This window comes from Micromesistius poutassou (assembly GCF_964030765.1).
Source record: "Micromesistius poutassou genome assembly, chromosome: 20".
Taxonomy (NCBI): Eukaryota; Metazoa; Chordata; class Actinopteri; order Gadiformes; family Gadidae; genus Micromesistius; species Micromesistius poutassou.
Genome location: NC_140290.1, coordinates 8,976,151 through 8,993,428, shown reverse-complemented (window position 1 = coordinate 8,993,428; position 17,278 = coordinate 8,976,151). Strand labels below are relative to the sequence as shown.

At 49.7% G+C, this 17,278-nt stretch overlaps 1 protein-coding gene across 1 annotated transcript in view; it reads left to right on the top strand.

The window, feature by feature from the left end:
• nfatc1 (nuclear factor of activated T cells 1) overlaps window positions 1–16,887 on the top strand; it is a gene marked incomplete at its 3' end in the record, with an annotated part of 39,071 nt that extends 22,184 nt beyond the window's left edge. Inside the window, exons 7-10 of the mRNA XM_084484559.1 lie at window positions 599–654; window positions 5,506–5,638; window positions 9,059–9,697; window positions 16,832–16,887. Coding sequence (XP_084340685.1) covers window positions 599–654; window positions 5,506–5,638; window positions 9,059–9,697; window positions 16,832–16,887 — 884 coding nt within the window. The remainder of the gene's footprint in view (window positions 1–598; window positions 655–5,505; window positions 5,639–9,058; window positions 9,698–16,831) is intronic.
• Between the last annotated feature and the right edge of the window lie 391 nt (window positions 16,888–17,278).

The following is a 17,278-nucleotide window of genomic DNA, read 5'->3' as shown; positions in this document are numbered from 1 at the left end:
TGTCTTCACTTCGTCTTCTCCATAACTAACCCCTCCCCCCCTCCTTCCCTGCTGCTTACAGAGTTATTAGTGAAATAGTGGCGTAAGTCAGACGCAGGAAATTACCTCATGGGCCAGTGTGGTGGAGGCGGCGGTGGCCATGATAGCCTGGCGATAGCCGTCACCGCTCTGTCTCTCTCCCTTTCTCTCCCTCTCTCTCTCTTCCTTTCTATCTCTCTCCCTTTCTCTCTCTCTCTCTCCTGGAAGCCTTTCCTTCCTAGCCAAGTGCTGATGTAACAGATAATAGCGGAGACACATGACCTCATCCTCCGTTTCACAGAGGAGCTCCGTGGCGTGCGGGACCAGGAGATTAGACAGTCTGGTGGTTAAGAGAGAGAGAGAGAGAGAGAGAGAGAGAGAGAGAGAGAGAGAGACTCTAACCTGTAGGCCTCCTGACCCCTGCCAGCTCCTTACTGACCTGTATCTCAATCTATGCTAAGTCACTTAAGATCAAAGTGTCTTGGTTTACTTTTAGGTATTTTTCTGCGGTTTGTTGCCTATGGTGTTTGTTTTCTTCAGTTTCTGTATGAAGTAAGTGTTTTCTCCTGCTGGTTTCCAGATGGTCATCACGTATGGGAGGCAGAGGCCAAGGTGGAGCGGGATGGAGCCAAGCCTGTGAGTAACACCACTTTAAGATCACCGTTCTGATTCTGATTTCTGAATCTTGATTGCTGATTTTGATTTTTCTGATTCCTCTTGAATCAAATTTCTGATTCTTGATTGCTGATTGTGATTTCTGATTTCTGAAATTGATACTGATTCTGATTCCTCATTCTGATTTCTGATATCTGAATCCTGACTCATCCTGATTAAAGAACATTGAAGGATTTCCACAGGGTAGTCAAGGGTTTGATTCTACTGCAAAATATAATTTGAGCTGAAGCTCTGTTATACTTTCTATGAAAATCTATCCAAAGAATACACAATACTATCCCACAAATAATATCCTCAGACTTCAGTCTTCCTGCTCAGACATTAAAATGCGGGGCAAAGAACACAAACAATGAATCACATAAAGTCCTCAGACAATTGTCTCTCATCCCTCACGTTAAGCCTGAGGAAAAACTCCCAAACAGCCGGTGGGAAAAGGAATAAGGTCTGAAGGAACGATCGCATGAGACAGTTGAGAAGTGCAAAACCTGATATATTCACACCATGACACCAGCCCCAGAGTGAGAAATATGTGAACTCACAAAGGTCACAATGTGGCTGCCCTAAAGGTACAGTGTTTTTTTATTTGATTTTCTTTCGCAAAGTTGATGTAAGAGTCAGAAGTGCTATAACACTGTCAGTGGAAAAACACTGCGACACACAGAACACAGAAGATGGATCTCCACACACACTCAAAGGTAGCTGAGCTGAACCTTGATGTGTGTGAAATGATAAGATGTACTTTGTAGTCCCACACGTCAGAGAAGGGCATCACAGCCGAAAGAACAGGACCAAACGTTTTTATACGAGTAGGAGCTACGCAACATATATCAGCCACTACAGACCATTAATGCACACCATTACAGTACTAGGAAAGTAGACACAAGAAAATAAATACAAATAAAATATAATTTAAACAAGAGTAAACAAACACACAAAATCAATCTGGAAAATGTAATTATGTACACTGTGAGGTCCATACGATAGTAAGGTACAGTAGGTATGGAGCAACACATGGAGGTATGACAGCCCACCAAAGGAGAAACCAGCAGCCCAGCCAGTGGTTTCCTTCTCTGGCCGTCTGTAAAGCATCAGTTCTAGGAGACTGCAATGAGCACCGTCCACCTGGGGCTAGCCCATACGCTAACTTAGCGTCGCTAAGTCTAGCAATGAAGCTAACTCTAGCCCAGACACAAACCCAGCCCAGACGCTAGCTCTAGGCCAGACACAAAGTTAGCCCAGACACTCACTCCATCCCAGACATTAACTCTAGCCCAGACACAAACCCAGCCCAGACGCTAGCTCTAGGCCAGACACAAAGTTAGCCCAGACACTCACTCCATCCCAGACATTAACTCTAGCCCAGACACAAACCTATCCCAGAAGCTAATTCTAGCCCAGACACAATCCCAGCCCTGACGCTAACTCTAGCCTAGAGGCTAACTCTAGTCCAAACACAGAAGCCAAGACGCTAATCCAAGTGTTGCTAAAGATGGCCGACGGCCAGAGATAAAGCCTGACTTTGTGATAGCATCTGTATTCCTGCAGGTCAAGTCCCATCTCCAGCACATTCTTTGTCAGATATTGAATATAAATATTCATTTAGGAATATTTATTCATGTTCCTGTGGAGGAGGGGGTGGATATGTGTGGAGGAGGGTCCTCCAGAGTTGGTCCCTCAGCTGCTGGGAGCTCCACTTTGGCCCCGTCTCTCGTCCTGCACTGGGAGAGAGACAAGAGCAAAGCACTGACTTTCTCTCTCTTATTCTCTCTCTCTTTCTCTCTTCTCGAGTCTCTCTCTCTCTCTTTCTCTTTCTTCCCCTCTCTTTGTGTGTTGTCTCTCTGTCTCTCTCATTGCGTCTCTCTCTCTCTTTCTCTCACTCTCTCTCTCTCTCCTTGTTCCTTGTTCCTTCTCTCTCTCTCTCTCTCTCTCTCTCTCTCTCTCTCTCTCGCTCTCTCGCTCTCTCTCTCTCCTCTTTTACTCTCCCATGAGGGGAGGGAGCAGGGGAGAGAAAAATAGTCTCTACCTGTCTCCCTCCCTCTCTCTCTCTCTTTCTCTCTCTGTCTCTTTGTCTCCCTACCTCCCTGATAGAGGGAAAGAGTTAGAGAGAGAGGGAGGCAGAGAGATAGTAAGAGAGAGTAAAAGACAGAGAGAGAGAAATTGAGAGAGAGAGACAGAGACGAGAGCGAGAGAGCGAGAGCAGTGTGTTCTGGGAGATAGACGAGGGGATTAGAGCGTGTCTACATATGAAGCACTGCACCTGCTCCCTGTGTCTGCTCACACACACACACACACACACACACACACACACACACACACACACACACACACATAAACACGCACACACGCGCCCACACACACATGCACAAACTCACACACATATGCTCCCTGTCATGCACTTAAGAAAAACACACAACAACATACATGGCAAATAAAACCAAATAACAAATAATTGCACACACATATACCCACCGACACACACACACAAACACATCAGGGACAAATCTGTCTGCTGGGTCCTGAGCTCGGGGCTGCTGGCTGGGCCCATGTTAGACATGGACCGGCCTTGTCCGTGATCAGCCCTGGCCAGGGCTAGCCTCACTGCTACGCTACACAGCCACCCAGACCTTTACCCCAGCCTTCCTCACCGAGAACCTTATCCCCAGTAAACCTCCTCCCTCCCTCCTGCCTCCCTCCCTCCCTCCCTCCCTCCGTCACTCTCTCTCTCCCGCCCTCCTCCCTCCCTCCCTCTCCCGCTCTCTCCCTCCCTCTCTCGCTCTCTCCTTCCTCCCTCCCTCTCTCCCACCCTACCTCCCTCACACTCTCCTTCACTCTCTCCTTACTTTTCTCCCTCTCTCTCTCCCCTCGCTCCCTCCTTCCATCCCTCTCCCACTCTCTCCCTTCTCCCTCCCTCACTCTCTCTCCCTCTCTTCATCTCTCTCTCTCTCTCTCTCTCTCTCTCTCTCCCCCCTCCCATCTCTCTCTCCCTTCCCTCTCTCTCTCTCTCTCTCTCTCTCTCTCTCTCTCTCTCTCTCTCTCTCTCTCTCTCTCTCTCTCTCTCTCTCGCCCTCCCCCCGCTTCCTCGTGCTGGACAGGCCAGCGCTCACCAAGGAATGGAGATTCACAAAAAAACAAAGATAACAGTTAGATAACATTATTTCAGTCTCTGAGATTTATGCTCTTTGAATGAGGAGCACATAAAAAGGCTAACTTTTGTTTACACCACTCTCGAGACAAATTATGCCGTTTTTATGTTTTCACTCAACTGAACTCAAATAGAAAGCTTTTTATTTTCTCAGCAGAATGGGAAAGATTAGTATTGGCTTTTAAAAAAGTATACTTTTATAATAAAAGGGTAAGAGTCCAGTGTAGTCAATGGTTTGCATTCAGTATTTATTAACTAAATTCCTTTGTTTAATTTTACTTTCATGATGTAACTTTCTGTCTTTAAATTACTTTTGTTGTGGACATATACTTTATTTGCATATTAAGTATTGACCTTATTCACTCTCCCATTAGCTGTCTCCTTTCTGAAGGACATTGAATGAGTGTACTTTTACTTTGAAAGCGGTGTGATCGTACGATCTGTCTGAGCATGCCCAGTAGCGGGGAAGCCAACAGGGCGAGTGTGTCATCTGGCTTCACTTGTCTTGAAGAGGGCAGTGATTTAATAGAACGCGTGTCAGCTCTCACCCCTACATGTCAGCTCCGCCACTCCCCTGGGAACTCCAACACAGATAGACCACTTCCTCTCCAGCTACTGAACACACACACACACACACACACACACACAGACACACAGACATACCTGAAAACACATGTACTCTTTCACATGTCAAAGAACACGTAAATATAAACATACAATTGAACACATGTGCAGCTTCTGGCTGGAAGCACGCATATGTATACGTACACAGACACACACACACACACACACACACACACACACAAACACACACACTCCAATATATACAGCACCAAAAGCCAGCATCAGAGTATCAGCAGTGCTCATGCAGTATCAGTGTTATCTAATGCCCCGCATTCCAGCAGCCATTAGAAAACATGAACCGAGGTGTTAGGACACTCTGAAGGCAGGCCATAGCCAGGGGCTGAACTCAGCCTCAGCGGGACCCTCTGTCTGGGAACTATAAACTATACCGACTCCAGGTAATCGGCGAGGAATACACACCATCGTTTATAATAAGCTCCCTTTACAGTCTATCTCTGGCTCCTCTCTCTCTCTCTCTCCCATCAGGGGGGTGGTGGGGAAGGGGGGGGGAGACGTTTAACTCCCCCGTCGCTCTTGACAACTCCTCCCATCCCCTCCTGAACCCACACCCCCACATCTCCCCCCCCCACCCTCCCCTCGTCCAACGGTCCACTTCTGACCGCTCCTCCGTCAACCAACTGTCACTTTGGCACGATGAAAGCCCTTTCAGTCCCGCCTGCGACCACCCAAAACCTGAGGACCTATTATATCCCGATCCCCGCTCTCCACCCCCCACCCCCCCACCCCCCACCCCCACCCACTAGCTTCCCAGAACACTTGGCGTCGTTAGCACCGTAACTGCTTTTTTTTTAGGGTTGTTTTAAGATTCAGTTGCTACACAATGCTAATGCTAATCTATTTATACTCTTAGCCCCTGTGTGTGTGTGTGTGTGTGTGTGTGTGTGTGTGTGTGTGTGTGTGTGTGTGTGTGTGTGTGTGTGTGTGTGTGTGTGTGTGTGTGTGTGTGTGTGTGTGTGTGTGTGTGAAATGTAACATGACAATGACATGGCGTTTTTGTGGTGTTTGTGTCTGTGTTTCCGCGGTAGACCTCGATCCTGGTGGAGGTCCCACCCTACCGGAACCAGAGGATCTCCACGCCGGTGTCCGTCAACTTCTACGTGTGCAACGGCAAGAGGAAAAAGAGCCAGTACCAGCGCTTCACCTACGTTCCAGCCAACGGTAAATATGTCATTCAGTACATAGTGCTAATGCATGGAGACCGCTCCACTGTTCTGCAACCAAACTCTTCCCCTGCCAAAGCTCTCCACCGTCCAAACTGATGAAGTGAGACTCCCCCCCCCCCCAAATGCTACGTTGATAGTTATTATTCTCAGGGGCACCGAAGATAAACCTTGTGGGCACTCAGAATACGAGGAAGGTCTCCTTGACATTCAGCTTACCCGCTGTCTCATTAAATCTCTCTTCCACGGCATCCTCATTTATGCTCTCTCTCTCTCTCTCTCTCTCTCTCTCTCTCTCTCTTTCTCTCTCTCTCTCTCTCTCTCTCTCTCTCTCTCTCTCTCTCCTACTCCTCATGCTAATTGGGGAAAACTTTATAAACACCACCGTTTTTTTTTCATGGGCCCGGCCAACGACCGCCTCGTGTTCCTCCATGTGTCTGGTGGTTTTCTGAGAGAGGAATAAAGCAACGCCATTAAGAAACAAACAGAAAAAAACTGACCCATCTCCATAAAAATGTTATTTTCCATACCTGGATCTAGTCGAGGGACGCTGCAGTCAATGCACACAGGCTGATGGGTGTGGCGCAAAGCACCCTGGGAAAGGCCTGTTAACGTGTATAGCAACTCTATTGCCAGACTGTGTATGTAAAAAAAAAAAAAAAAAAAACACGCCAGAAAGAAGCGCAGCCCCGCCCACTGGAAGGCAGAAACCACGGCTAATTGCGCTGCGGCCTGGGAGCTAGCATCCAGTGGGTGGTTCAAAGCGGGGATTCAGGCCGCGCTGGCTCAGCCCGGCTGTGGGCGCTCTCTGCTAGCGCTCCTGAGAAAGAAGGGCATTGTCTCCCTCCGAGTGCCAGGCAGCCGGGACCAGCCAGTCTGCTCAGTGTCTGCAAACATGTGGAGAGAGGGGGGGGGGACATGGCATGATGCGTGTCTGTTAGCTTCATTACGGTCGGACAAACAGGCTGCTCGTCTATTAGGTGAATTAAGGCAGGGTGTTGGTGTTTGACTGCCTGTTGATGACTGATGAGTGCTACCTTCTCCTGGATGACTAATAGGCCTATCTAAGAAACATTCCTGTAAGTTGCTTTGGATGAAGGACTCAATAGAGTCCTTTAATCACAGTCAATAAACTATATGACTGTCTGACTGTGTTACACTAAATGTGTCTGCGTGACATTCGCATATTTAGTTATTCAGTGTTGGTGAGCTGTATTGTGAGCTGTTGGTAGCTGAAGAAAAATAAATGCGCTATTTGCTGTATCAACTTCCCCAAAACATTGAGTGTCTATTCGCTGAGTAAAAAAAACAGGCTGTGTGTTTGTAGTGTAGGTACATTACGGTCAAACAGTCATCTGATCATCTCTTGGCTATAGTAAGGTCTCCAAAACCCTGAGTGCCTATTAGCTCCATTAGCGTTTCCAAGCATTGAGTGTCTATTCGCTATTTTGATTGCGCTATTCAGCTGCATTTAGGTCTAAGTGTCTATTAGCTATAGATTCCCACAGATTGAGTGGGCAATTAGCAGCATTAGGTACATAATGATTTCAATGAGCCACGGTCATTCAGCCCTTGTATTGTCTTTAAACTTTTGAACCTCGTACTAGTCCCATGACACTCGGATATCTTCAGCGTGGCGTTTGGCTCTTCTCTCTCTTATTGCGTAGCGCTCATTCACACTCGCTCTCTGGGGTGTTGTGGCATGGTACACATTTTCCCGCTTATTTATAAACCTGTTGCATCTGTTGCTACACACCCCCAAACCAACCCCCCCAGTGCCTTCTCTTGTTGGCCATGACAGAGTGTTGGTGTTGATACTGGAGGTGCTCTGTTCAACTCATGTGACCCAGGTGGACATGGTTTGGTGTTCAAGACCGTCCCAATCCTTCAACTGACTTTACTCACATCTTAAACGTGGTGTTTTTTACATTTACATACACAAATACAACGGTTTATACACACACACATTGACACACAGACGGCGGAGTCAACCGTGCAAGGTAGCCAGCTTGTCGGGAGCAGTTAGGGTCAGGCGTCTTGCTCAGGGACACCTCCACCCTCAGCTAGGAGGAGCCGGGGATCTAACTAGCAACCTTCCGGTTTCAAGTCAACCCGCTCTACCTTCTGAGTGTCGTCGACCCAGGTGTCCCTTTTTGCCACACAGAGAACCCCGTTGAAGGCAGTTTTCTTTCTTTTGAGACACAAACATAGCGCCAAGAGAGCCGAATCAACTGAAGAAAAACCTCCGCGAACGTCGATAAAGCAAAGAAAAACACAGACGCTTACAGTAGGCCGCCAAACAAATTCCAGGACAGTTTCGACGGGATTGACAGTTAGAACAATAAAGCAACTGGGTTCCGCCGCTTCAAGCTCATCCAACTTCCCTCCGAGCACATGCTCCAGATTATGAAGCGTAAACCAGACACCGCCAGGCCATGAAACGCAGAGAAAAGGGACTCCAGGTCAGCGTGCCGAGAGCAGGCCCCGGCCCAGAGACCGGACCTCACCGTCGGGGTGGAGACGGTCGTCCGGGCGTTAAAGGAACAGTGCCGTGGCCGCTCGTTATTTAAGATTGATGCCTCGTCATAAACTCTGTGAGCCTGCTGAAGCTCCCCGTTTAGAGAGCTTAAGTGTCTAACATCATCTACGCTGGGATCCCAATGGGTGGCCAAGTAGTGGAGCAGGAAAACGAGCCTCTGGAAGAAGGATTTAGGATCATCTGGACTGCAAAAGGTCCAGACCAATTTAATCACCGCATTCCTCCAAACTGTTCTAGGGTCAGCCACGTCTTGGAGAAAAAAATATTGATTGCAATTTTTTTTTGTCAGTTAAAATCCCATGGCTTTAAAAAAAAAAAAAAAAGGTGTACACGATTTTGTTCAGTTAAAAGATTTCCGTTAATAACTGTGACAGGTTTTAAAACAAGTCCTGTCCACCACGTCACCAACCAAAGTGCCCTAATTCATCATTTCGGTCGCCGCCAGCCGCCAACACATCTTACACGACACGCCGAAGAGGCCGCGAGCGGCGTGGCCTCGTCCAAACAAAACAAGGCCTCGTTTCTATTAGAGCAGCAGCTGGAGTCGTCCGGCGCTTGATGATTCATCCATTTATGCGTTTCCTTTTTTTTTTCTTCTTCTCTCTTCGCTGGGTTTGTGAATATGTGGAGCTGGGGCGGGGAGCGCGCGGGGCCCAGACACAGAGACTCTTTGAGACGCTGTGTTTGTTTGGCCGTAGGTATCCAAGCCACGAGCCCACTCACTCACTCCCAGTGGCCTCGGGGAAGAGGGGTGGGGTCAGAGAGGGACCGGGTGAAGGGATGGTGGTGGTGGTGCTGGTGCTGGTGGTGGTGGTGGAGGGAGGGTGGTGGTGGAGTTAGCAACACATGTTTGCTCATCTTTTCTTCCTCCTCCGTCAGTTCCCACCATTAAGATGGAGCCACGGGATGACTACGACGCCCCCCTGCTGTGCGTCCAGCGCAGCCCCGCCCTCCCGCTGCACCCCAAGCCCTACTACGCCCCGCCCCCCGCCATGATGAGCTCCGCCTCCGACGCCGCCACCACCGCCAGAGTGCCGGCGTTCCCCGTCGGCCAGCAGCGGGCCGCGCCCTCCTCGCTCTCCTCCTCTTCCTCGCCCAGCACCAGCCCCAAGCTGCACGACCTCTCCCCCTCCATGCCCTTCCACAGCAGGGGCCTCTCTCCCCCGGGGCCCCAGTCCCCTGCCGGGCCCCCCCACGTCTCCATCATCCAGGAGACGCCCGGGCGCTACTCGACCTCCGGCCTCTACCCCCCCAGCAGCGCCTCGTCCTCCCCGGGGTCGCAGCCCTCCACCCCGGGCACCACGGGGCCCGACGCCCCCTTCTCCCCCGGCCCGGCCCCGCCCTCCAGGGTCAGCCCCGGCGCCAGCCCCCGGGGCCCCCAGCAGGCCCAGCCCGCCAAGGGGCCAGAGCGAGGCCGGGCCCCCCTGCAGGACGGTGAGGGTGGAGGCGGCCCCCACCCATTGGCCGTCAGCATCAAGCAGGAGCCCCAGGAGCTGGACCAAATGTACCTGGATGACGGTGAGTGGAGACGGGCCCCCTTAGAAGGCCACCTTAGAGGGTCACCTTACAGGGTCACCTTACAGGGCCCCCTTACAGGGTCCCCTTAGAGGGCCACCTTAGAGGGTCACCTTACAGGGTCACCTTAGAGGGCCACCTTACAGGGTCACCTTACAGGGCCCCCTTACAGGGTCCCCTTAGAGGGCCACCTTAGAGGGTCACCTTACAGGGTCACCTTAGAGGGCCACCTTAGAGGGTCACCTTACAGGGTCCCCTTAGAGGGTCACCTTAGAGGGTCACCTTAGAGGGCCACCTTACAGGGCCCCCTTACAGGGCCCCCTTACAGGGTCCCCTTAGAGGGCCACCTTAGAGGGTCACCTTACAGGGTCCCCTTAGAGGGCCACCTTAGAGGGTCACCTTACAGGGCCCCCTTACAGGGTCCCCTTAGAGGGCCACCTTAGAGGGTCACCTTAGCTTAGAGGGCCACCTTAGAGGGTCACCTTACAGGGCCCCCTTACAGGGTCCCCTTAGAGGGCCACCTTAGAGGGTCACCTTAGCTTACAGGGTCCCCTTAGAGGGCCACCTTAGAGGGTCACCTTACAGGCCCCCCTTACAGGACCGCCTTACAGGGCCCCCTTACAGGGTCCCCTTAGAGGGTCACCTTAAAGGGTCCCCTTATGGCGCATTTCCACCAGCGGGTACACTTCGGACCCAGCGCGCCTCAGCCCAGCCGTTTCGCCGTTGTCCAGAAATATCCCAGGGGTACTGTGTTTGTTTGTTATCCCCCTGTCGCACAGAAGTGATTCTGTCGACCAATCAACAGACGGCGTGTGTCGCTCAAAGTTGCCGGGACGCCGGGGCGTCTCAGTACCTCAACGGAGTAGTACTGTGAGACGAGTACGGCTCAATACAGCTCAGTCCGGGTCACGCCCACTTTTGGCGGTGGAAACGCGACCTTTGCAGACTGAACCGACCCGCACACTGCGGTGGAAAAAACGCCATTACAGGGTCGCCTTACAGGGCCCCCTTAGAGGGCCCCCTTAGAGGGTCACCTTACAGGGCCCCCTTAGAGGGCCCCCTTAAAGGGTCGCCTTACAGGGTCACCTTAAAGGGTCCACTTAGAGGGCCCCCTTACAGAGCCACCTTACAGGGCCCCCTTACAGAGTCCCCTTAGAGGGTCACCTTAAAGGGTCCCCTTAGAGGGCCCCCTTACAGGGTCATCTTAGAGGGTCTCCTAAAAGGTGGGTCATCAGTCATCTGCATACTCTCCCTGTACATTTGGCATTGTTTCATACTCCATAATATAATACCTTTTGCAGACACAACACACTAAAAATGAAAAAGGAACGATGTAATCCAAACATCATACCTCTAATTCAATAAGCAGTTGACAACAATCATTTCATTAATATCTTCGAGTTTCTCGTACTCCAAACCCTTCTTTGGCTCTCAGTGAGGTTACAGAGCTGAAGGTATGTTTTTACATACATATCTCTATTTTTCTTCCCCTGTCCGCCGTTGCTCCGGGCGGTGATTAACACGGTGGTTAGCATCAAAGTCACCCGGACGACCTGGCGTCCGCTCGCCGACACTAACAAGCTAAACCCCCGCACGCCAAGCCGGCCTCACCTCCATGTGTACTTACCCCTCTGCAGACTGCAGCCGGGGGGGTCGAGGTGGGGGGGGGGGGATGGGTTACTGCATGATCTCACCGTCTCTGGGTCTCGGCCCCACCGCCAACCCGCTCGGCAGTGATTTCAAATAAGTGGGGATAAATGACCCTCCCCCGCCCCCCCAGGGGCAGACCACCGCCCACCACCCGCAACCACCCACCCCCACGTACCCACCCAACGAAAACACAGCCTGGCTCCCGCATCAAGGGGAGGGGAGCATGGGTGGTGTAGATGAAGGGAGGGGGGTGGTGGTGGTGGTGGAGGAGGTGGGGGGGGGGGGGGGGAGAGAGTGGTTCTGAGCTTTGATCTGGGACCCTGCCGCTGGGCGATCTGGCCGGGGCTTCCTGATGATGACGGCAGCCAAGGAGGTGGAGGTGGAGTTGGAGGTGGCGGTGGTTATGCAGTACTTCCCCCAGAAGGTTCTGTGTTCAGAGACATTATCACTTTGTGAGGGCCCTGTCTGGGTCGCGGAGAGGGGCGGCCTGCCTGTATGTACTCCGCCGGAGAGGCTTTTAATTTGAAGTTTCGCCCAGACTGCGGTGCCGCCATCGTCCCCGACCGCATCTCCATGCCGAACGTTGGGGGAGAGCGTTTAAAGTAATGGATTAAGTGGAAGAATACATGTTGCCGTGCGGAGGCAGAAGGTACATTTCATAGGGGCGGCCTCCCGCTCTGTTTGGGTTGGCACCTCGGAGGGCCTCTTATAGCCCAGCGCTCCGGTCCGTGTGGCTTCGCCCCGCTCCAGGGCAGCGCCGCTGGATGTCTTTTTTTGTGTTACTTTATGGTTTCACTCAGGTGTGGTGAGGTCTTTGATTTTGTCTCGGTCGTGGTCGTTATGGCTCTCGTAACGAAACGGGAGAGTCGCCAAACGTTTTTCTTAAGCGTCTGTGTGAGCGTGTGTGTGACATTTGTGTGTGTGTGTGTGTTTTTACTACACCAGCTGTAAAACATTTTACACATTATTTCCGAATGTCATGGTTGATTGATTGATGGCACTCTGAATGAATGCCGTGAAAGCTTTAAGAGCTCTTATTTTCTCCTGGCAATGTGAAGTGACGTCATATTTACATGGCATAACCAGCATTGAATAAAGCACTCAAATGCTCTCCTTACAGATAATACGTTTAATTATCTGTCCTGTTAGCCCGTTAGCTTACAAAACCCAGACGGGAAGTTCCAGAACATTCTCCCGCTCCTTTGGTGAGCAAAACAGCTAACCTTTAATTTGTCAACATCAGCGTTATCTCCCTCGCTCTGTTTTTTCAGACCTTAGTCCTCGTCCGCACTAGCGACCTCTTCCCCCCTGCACTCATCTTTTTCTCTTTGACGTTATTCAGACACATTTCTTTGTTAATGGAAAGAAATAGCACATTACCTCTAGAGGTCACCCGTTGGCTGGAGCGGGTTAGAGAAGCTACAGGGTCTCCCCTCGACATCTCCAGGGGCCGAGGGAGATGGAGTCAGGCCTGTAAAGTCTGCTGCTGACTCAAGGGTTTGTTTTATTTCTTCCAATGCTGCCATTTTGGCTCAGAGTAGGAGCCATACGCTTCACATCACAGGGTTTCTGAGGTTTTGTTTCGGTAGTGAGGTAGGAAAATAATCAGGATGTTAAATAGAGCGAGTGAGAGCCAAATAGTGTCTCTAAGTCGTATTTTTAGGGTTTGTTGTAATCTATTTTGATTCCTGCAGGGCACAGCGACCAACGGCAGAGATGTGCGTCAACTGCAGTGTTTTCAACACAATTGAAAAATTTTGGGGGAAAAACGCCTAAAACTAAATGGAATGGTCTTAATTCAAAGTATGGTATTGAAATAATAGATTGAATAAAGAACTATTTAAAAGTAGTGGCCATATGAGAATAGTAGTTAACAGATTCAAGGGGGATTTGGCGTTTTTTATCGAAATGCATTTCCAAACAGTAGCGATTAAAGTTGTTTTCATAACTTTTCATAATAATCACAGTCTCCCAGTTCAATTTGAATAGTCGTGCTCTCCGCAGACTACACTGACATTTCTTTCTTAGCATTCACTTACGGCACACTCCCAAGGAAAGCCTGGCTAGGATGAAAGCCAGTATAAAAAAGAAAATATAGAAATACAACGCAATGTATTAAATCAATACGTGACTGAACTATAGAAATGCACTGAGGGACAGGCGAGCGGTAACTCAGTAGGAGCCTCGGCTCCGCTCGCCAAGAGAGTCCCCCGGCTCCTGGAAGGGGCCTGTCAGTCCCATAAGCTGTTCTCGACTCCCCCTTCCCCCTCGTCCCCCCTGTCTCCAGCCTCCCCTCCCCTCTCCTCCTCCCCCTCCTCCCTCATTGTCTCCCAGCCTGTCCTTGATATTTATAGTAATTCATCGGTGGTGTACCTGGGCCCCTCGTTCTCCCGGAGCATTGTGTCGAGAGAGAGAGAGAGGGGGGGGGGGGGGGGGGGAGAGGGGGAGGGAGAGTGAGGGGGAGAGAGAGAGGGAGGGGGGAGAGCGAGAGGCCCTGTCGGTTATTACCGCCGGATTGTGTTCGACGCGCATTCAAACCCGTCGTTAATGAGGCAAACAGTGTAGCACTCGCTGCTGCTGCTAGCTAATTGTTTGGAGGTTCCTGGTTCATCAGGGGTTTCCTGCCCGCCACACCAGGGTCTATCAGTCAACGCCAGCTGTTGCTGTACTTTGGCGGCAGAGGAAGCAGGTTTCTGGATTAGTGGGATGTTGCCCAGTATTTTTTTTTTGACTTGTTTTTTCACGCTTGAGCAACGGTTTGTGAAGCCAGACTCGTAGGATAACAAATAAGAGCGTCCCGTAGCTCAATCGCTAAGCGCTAACTTTTGCCGTTGACAGCGGTGCCGTTGACTTCACACATTGATGGGGAATTAATTTGTAGTGCTTTTGTCCTAATTCTTCGGATTTCCTGTTTGAGCGGGCTGTATCAATAAACTGCAACATTGAACTACATTACTATGATGTATGATTTCATATATAGCTAAAGTCTTAGGCTATCTAAACTGACGTTTTCTGATATATCCAGAAAAAACACAACTTGTGGCCCTGTTAACAAGATGCTGTTGTAATAAATCTTGCTAACATAAAAAACAAGATATATTATCATTACTATTATAATGGTATAACCAGAGCTCTGCAGAAATATTATTGTATTCATTTCCCATGCATATGATCTACATCTGCTCCCTTTACAAAGATCAACTTTAATTCAGAAGATGTTTTTTTTCATACACTGTTAGTCTGGCTGATGCATAGCAGTAGGCGTAGCATTGTATCTCTCGAGTCCCTCTTGGGCGAGTCAATCTGACCACAGCCTTCTGACACTAATGTGTTGTCCAGGGGCTATTTCTGGCACTTTGTTGTGGACAAACAGCCTGTAAACACACTTACACGATCAATGGATAGATTTTCTTTTTCAATTAGATCCTTCACATCAAATGTAGCAGCACAATGAAAAGTAGGCCATGGTAACGGTATATCAACACTCAACAGTGCCTGTTGTGTCAGCGACAGGGGAAGGTGGCATTCCCTACCAACACTCTTTCTTTCCTTCTCTCTTTCTTCCTTCCTTCTAATTGTTTAGGGCAATTCATTTCTCCATATACATACAAAGAATATAAATACATACTAGAAATAGGAATAGTTTCATTACCGTATGCATCAGCCAATCACAGAGCTGTTCCCAGGCAGGAAGTGGTCAACAAGATGTGGAACAAGTGACATAAGTCTCAACGTCATTCAGGAAAGTAAAGGTAGGGGTTACACCTCGTGCCCAATGCCCGGAGGCAGGTTGTTGCTATTCAAACCCAGTACCTCAGACACACCTGTGGCTAAGGTGAGTCGAGTGGCCTAGCCAGTGTTTTATTTAGATACACTATCCAGCCCCCTCCCCCCACCCCCCCCCCATCCCGTCCCCCCTCCCACCTGTATTCAAGTCGGGGTGATAATAGCCCCATTAAAAAAAAAAAAGTCCAAGAAAATCAGTCCTTCCTTCTCCAGATGCTGGTAGAGTCAGGGCCAGATCAAACAGAGCCCTGAAGGTCTGCGGGTTCTCAGTGAGCCCCCACCTGCTGGGAGAACCAACACACAGTCGCTGGAATTGCCGAGAATTAAAGAGGGCGGGGACAGGGCCCGGGCATTTGCTCCTTGTGGTTGTAATTCCTTCTCCTCACCTCCTGATTCCTCCAGTTAGCACAGCTGCCGGCTGTGTTTTGCTTTCGGATGGTGGCTTGCTTCACAGTATTTGGCATGGCTGTATATACAGGATCTGATCTTAACCGTTATATTCAGAGCGGGGGCTACTGATGGTGGTGAAATGGAAGATGGACTCCTCTCTTCCCCAGTAGAGGGTTAGTTCTTCTCAGCACCAGATGCGAGGCACCTGAGACCAAATTCCACATGTTTAGAAACCCCTGATTAGCATTAGCGATTACCATGCTATGCTTATTAGCATGCTACACTAAGCACAAAAAATATATATATTGGAAGCAGCATCCTTGTGACGCATTGCACAGATAAAGGCAAAGCACTGAGGTGGATCTTTTATATGCTAGTAAGTCATTTATTCTTTGCACCTGGTCCTCTAGAATGACATATTTAGAGGGTTTGAAACAAAATGAAAAACACGAATACCGTCATTGCCCTGGCGTTGTAATGCTGTAAATTGCACCGCATCCTCACGAGTATACAAAATGTTGAACGTGTGTTTCCATGGCAGGTTTGTGTGATACTGCTGTCCCGCACAAGTGATCCAAAACTCCTTGCTCCTGCCTGTTCCTTTATGAATAGCAATCAATCTGCCACTGACTCTTAGACTTGCTTTAGGGCTGTAAAGGACTACAAAGAATGTGTGGTGTGCTGCACTCCTGGGAATGGCGTTGATAAAATGTACAGTGAAGTGCGTATTTCATTATTTTAAACTTTTTTTGTAGGTCCCACCGATCTGCTTGCGGAGGTTGTGCTTTTGTGGGCCTGAATCAAGTTATTTTCGGTCGTTTCAGAGTTTCTGTCCCAGTACTCGCGTTAATAACACGTTACACTAAGACTTGTAAATAACTCAAGGGGTTCTCGTTGGGGACCAGGCTGAAATGTAAGGAGACACACACCCCTTTACCAGTACCGCGGCAGGAAGTGAGGGCAACTCAGGAAGGAAGTTAAAGCACAAGTGGTCCGCTCCGGAGGGTCAGAAGAGGCCCTGGACAGAAAAACACCAAATTAGGGGATCTCGGGCTTCCCTTGATGCCACTCCAGGCCTCTGGGTTGTAGAATGACCGAGAGACGTCAGAGTCTGGGTGAAGGATTCCCCCATCTTGGTCGGCTGTCTGGGGTTTCTCCAGACACACTCCAGGGGCGGGTCCTCTTACTCGTGATCAGAAATCTTTTGCACTTTTTAATCGGCTTCTTAGCACTTCCGCAAAATAATATCATCCCAGGGGCCGTATTTTATTTTAATGACATTGTAATAATTTCACTATTTGTCTTTCACAGTCAACGAGATCATCAGGAACGACCTGTCCAGCATCTCCGTCAACAGCAACGCATAGTTTCCTGTTCCCATGGCAACCAAACAACAACAACACAAGCCAAAACAAAGGGAAACATACAAATATTCCCCCCCCTCTCCACACCCCAGAAAAACTAAAGTATCTAAATATACTGTGCCCTGTGTGCTTGGACTACAGCATTCAGAAAACAACACAGTATCCAGGAAAAACATCAACAGCAAAGACGTTCAGAAATACCAGGTGTGTGCCTTGTGTTTCATAAAGCATTTTGTATTTGCTGCCTTGTTTTCAGATACTTCGGTTGGTAGCACCTCCCCATCCACCTTCAACCCCCGAAGTATACTCTTAGTGGACCAAGTGTGTGCGTGTGTGTGTGTGTGTGCGCGCGCGCGCGCGTGTGTGTGCGTGTGCGTGTGCGTGTGCGTGTGCG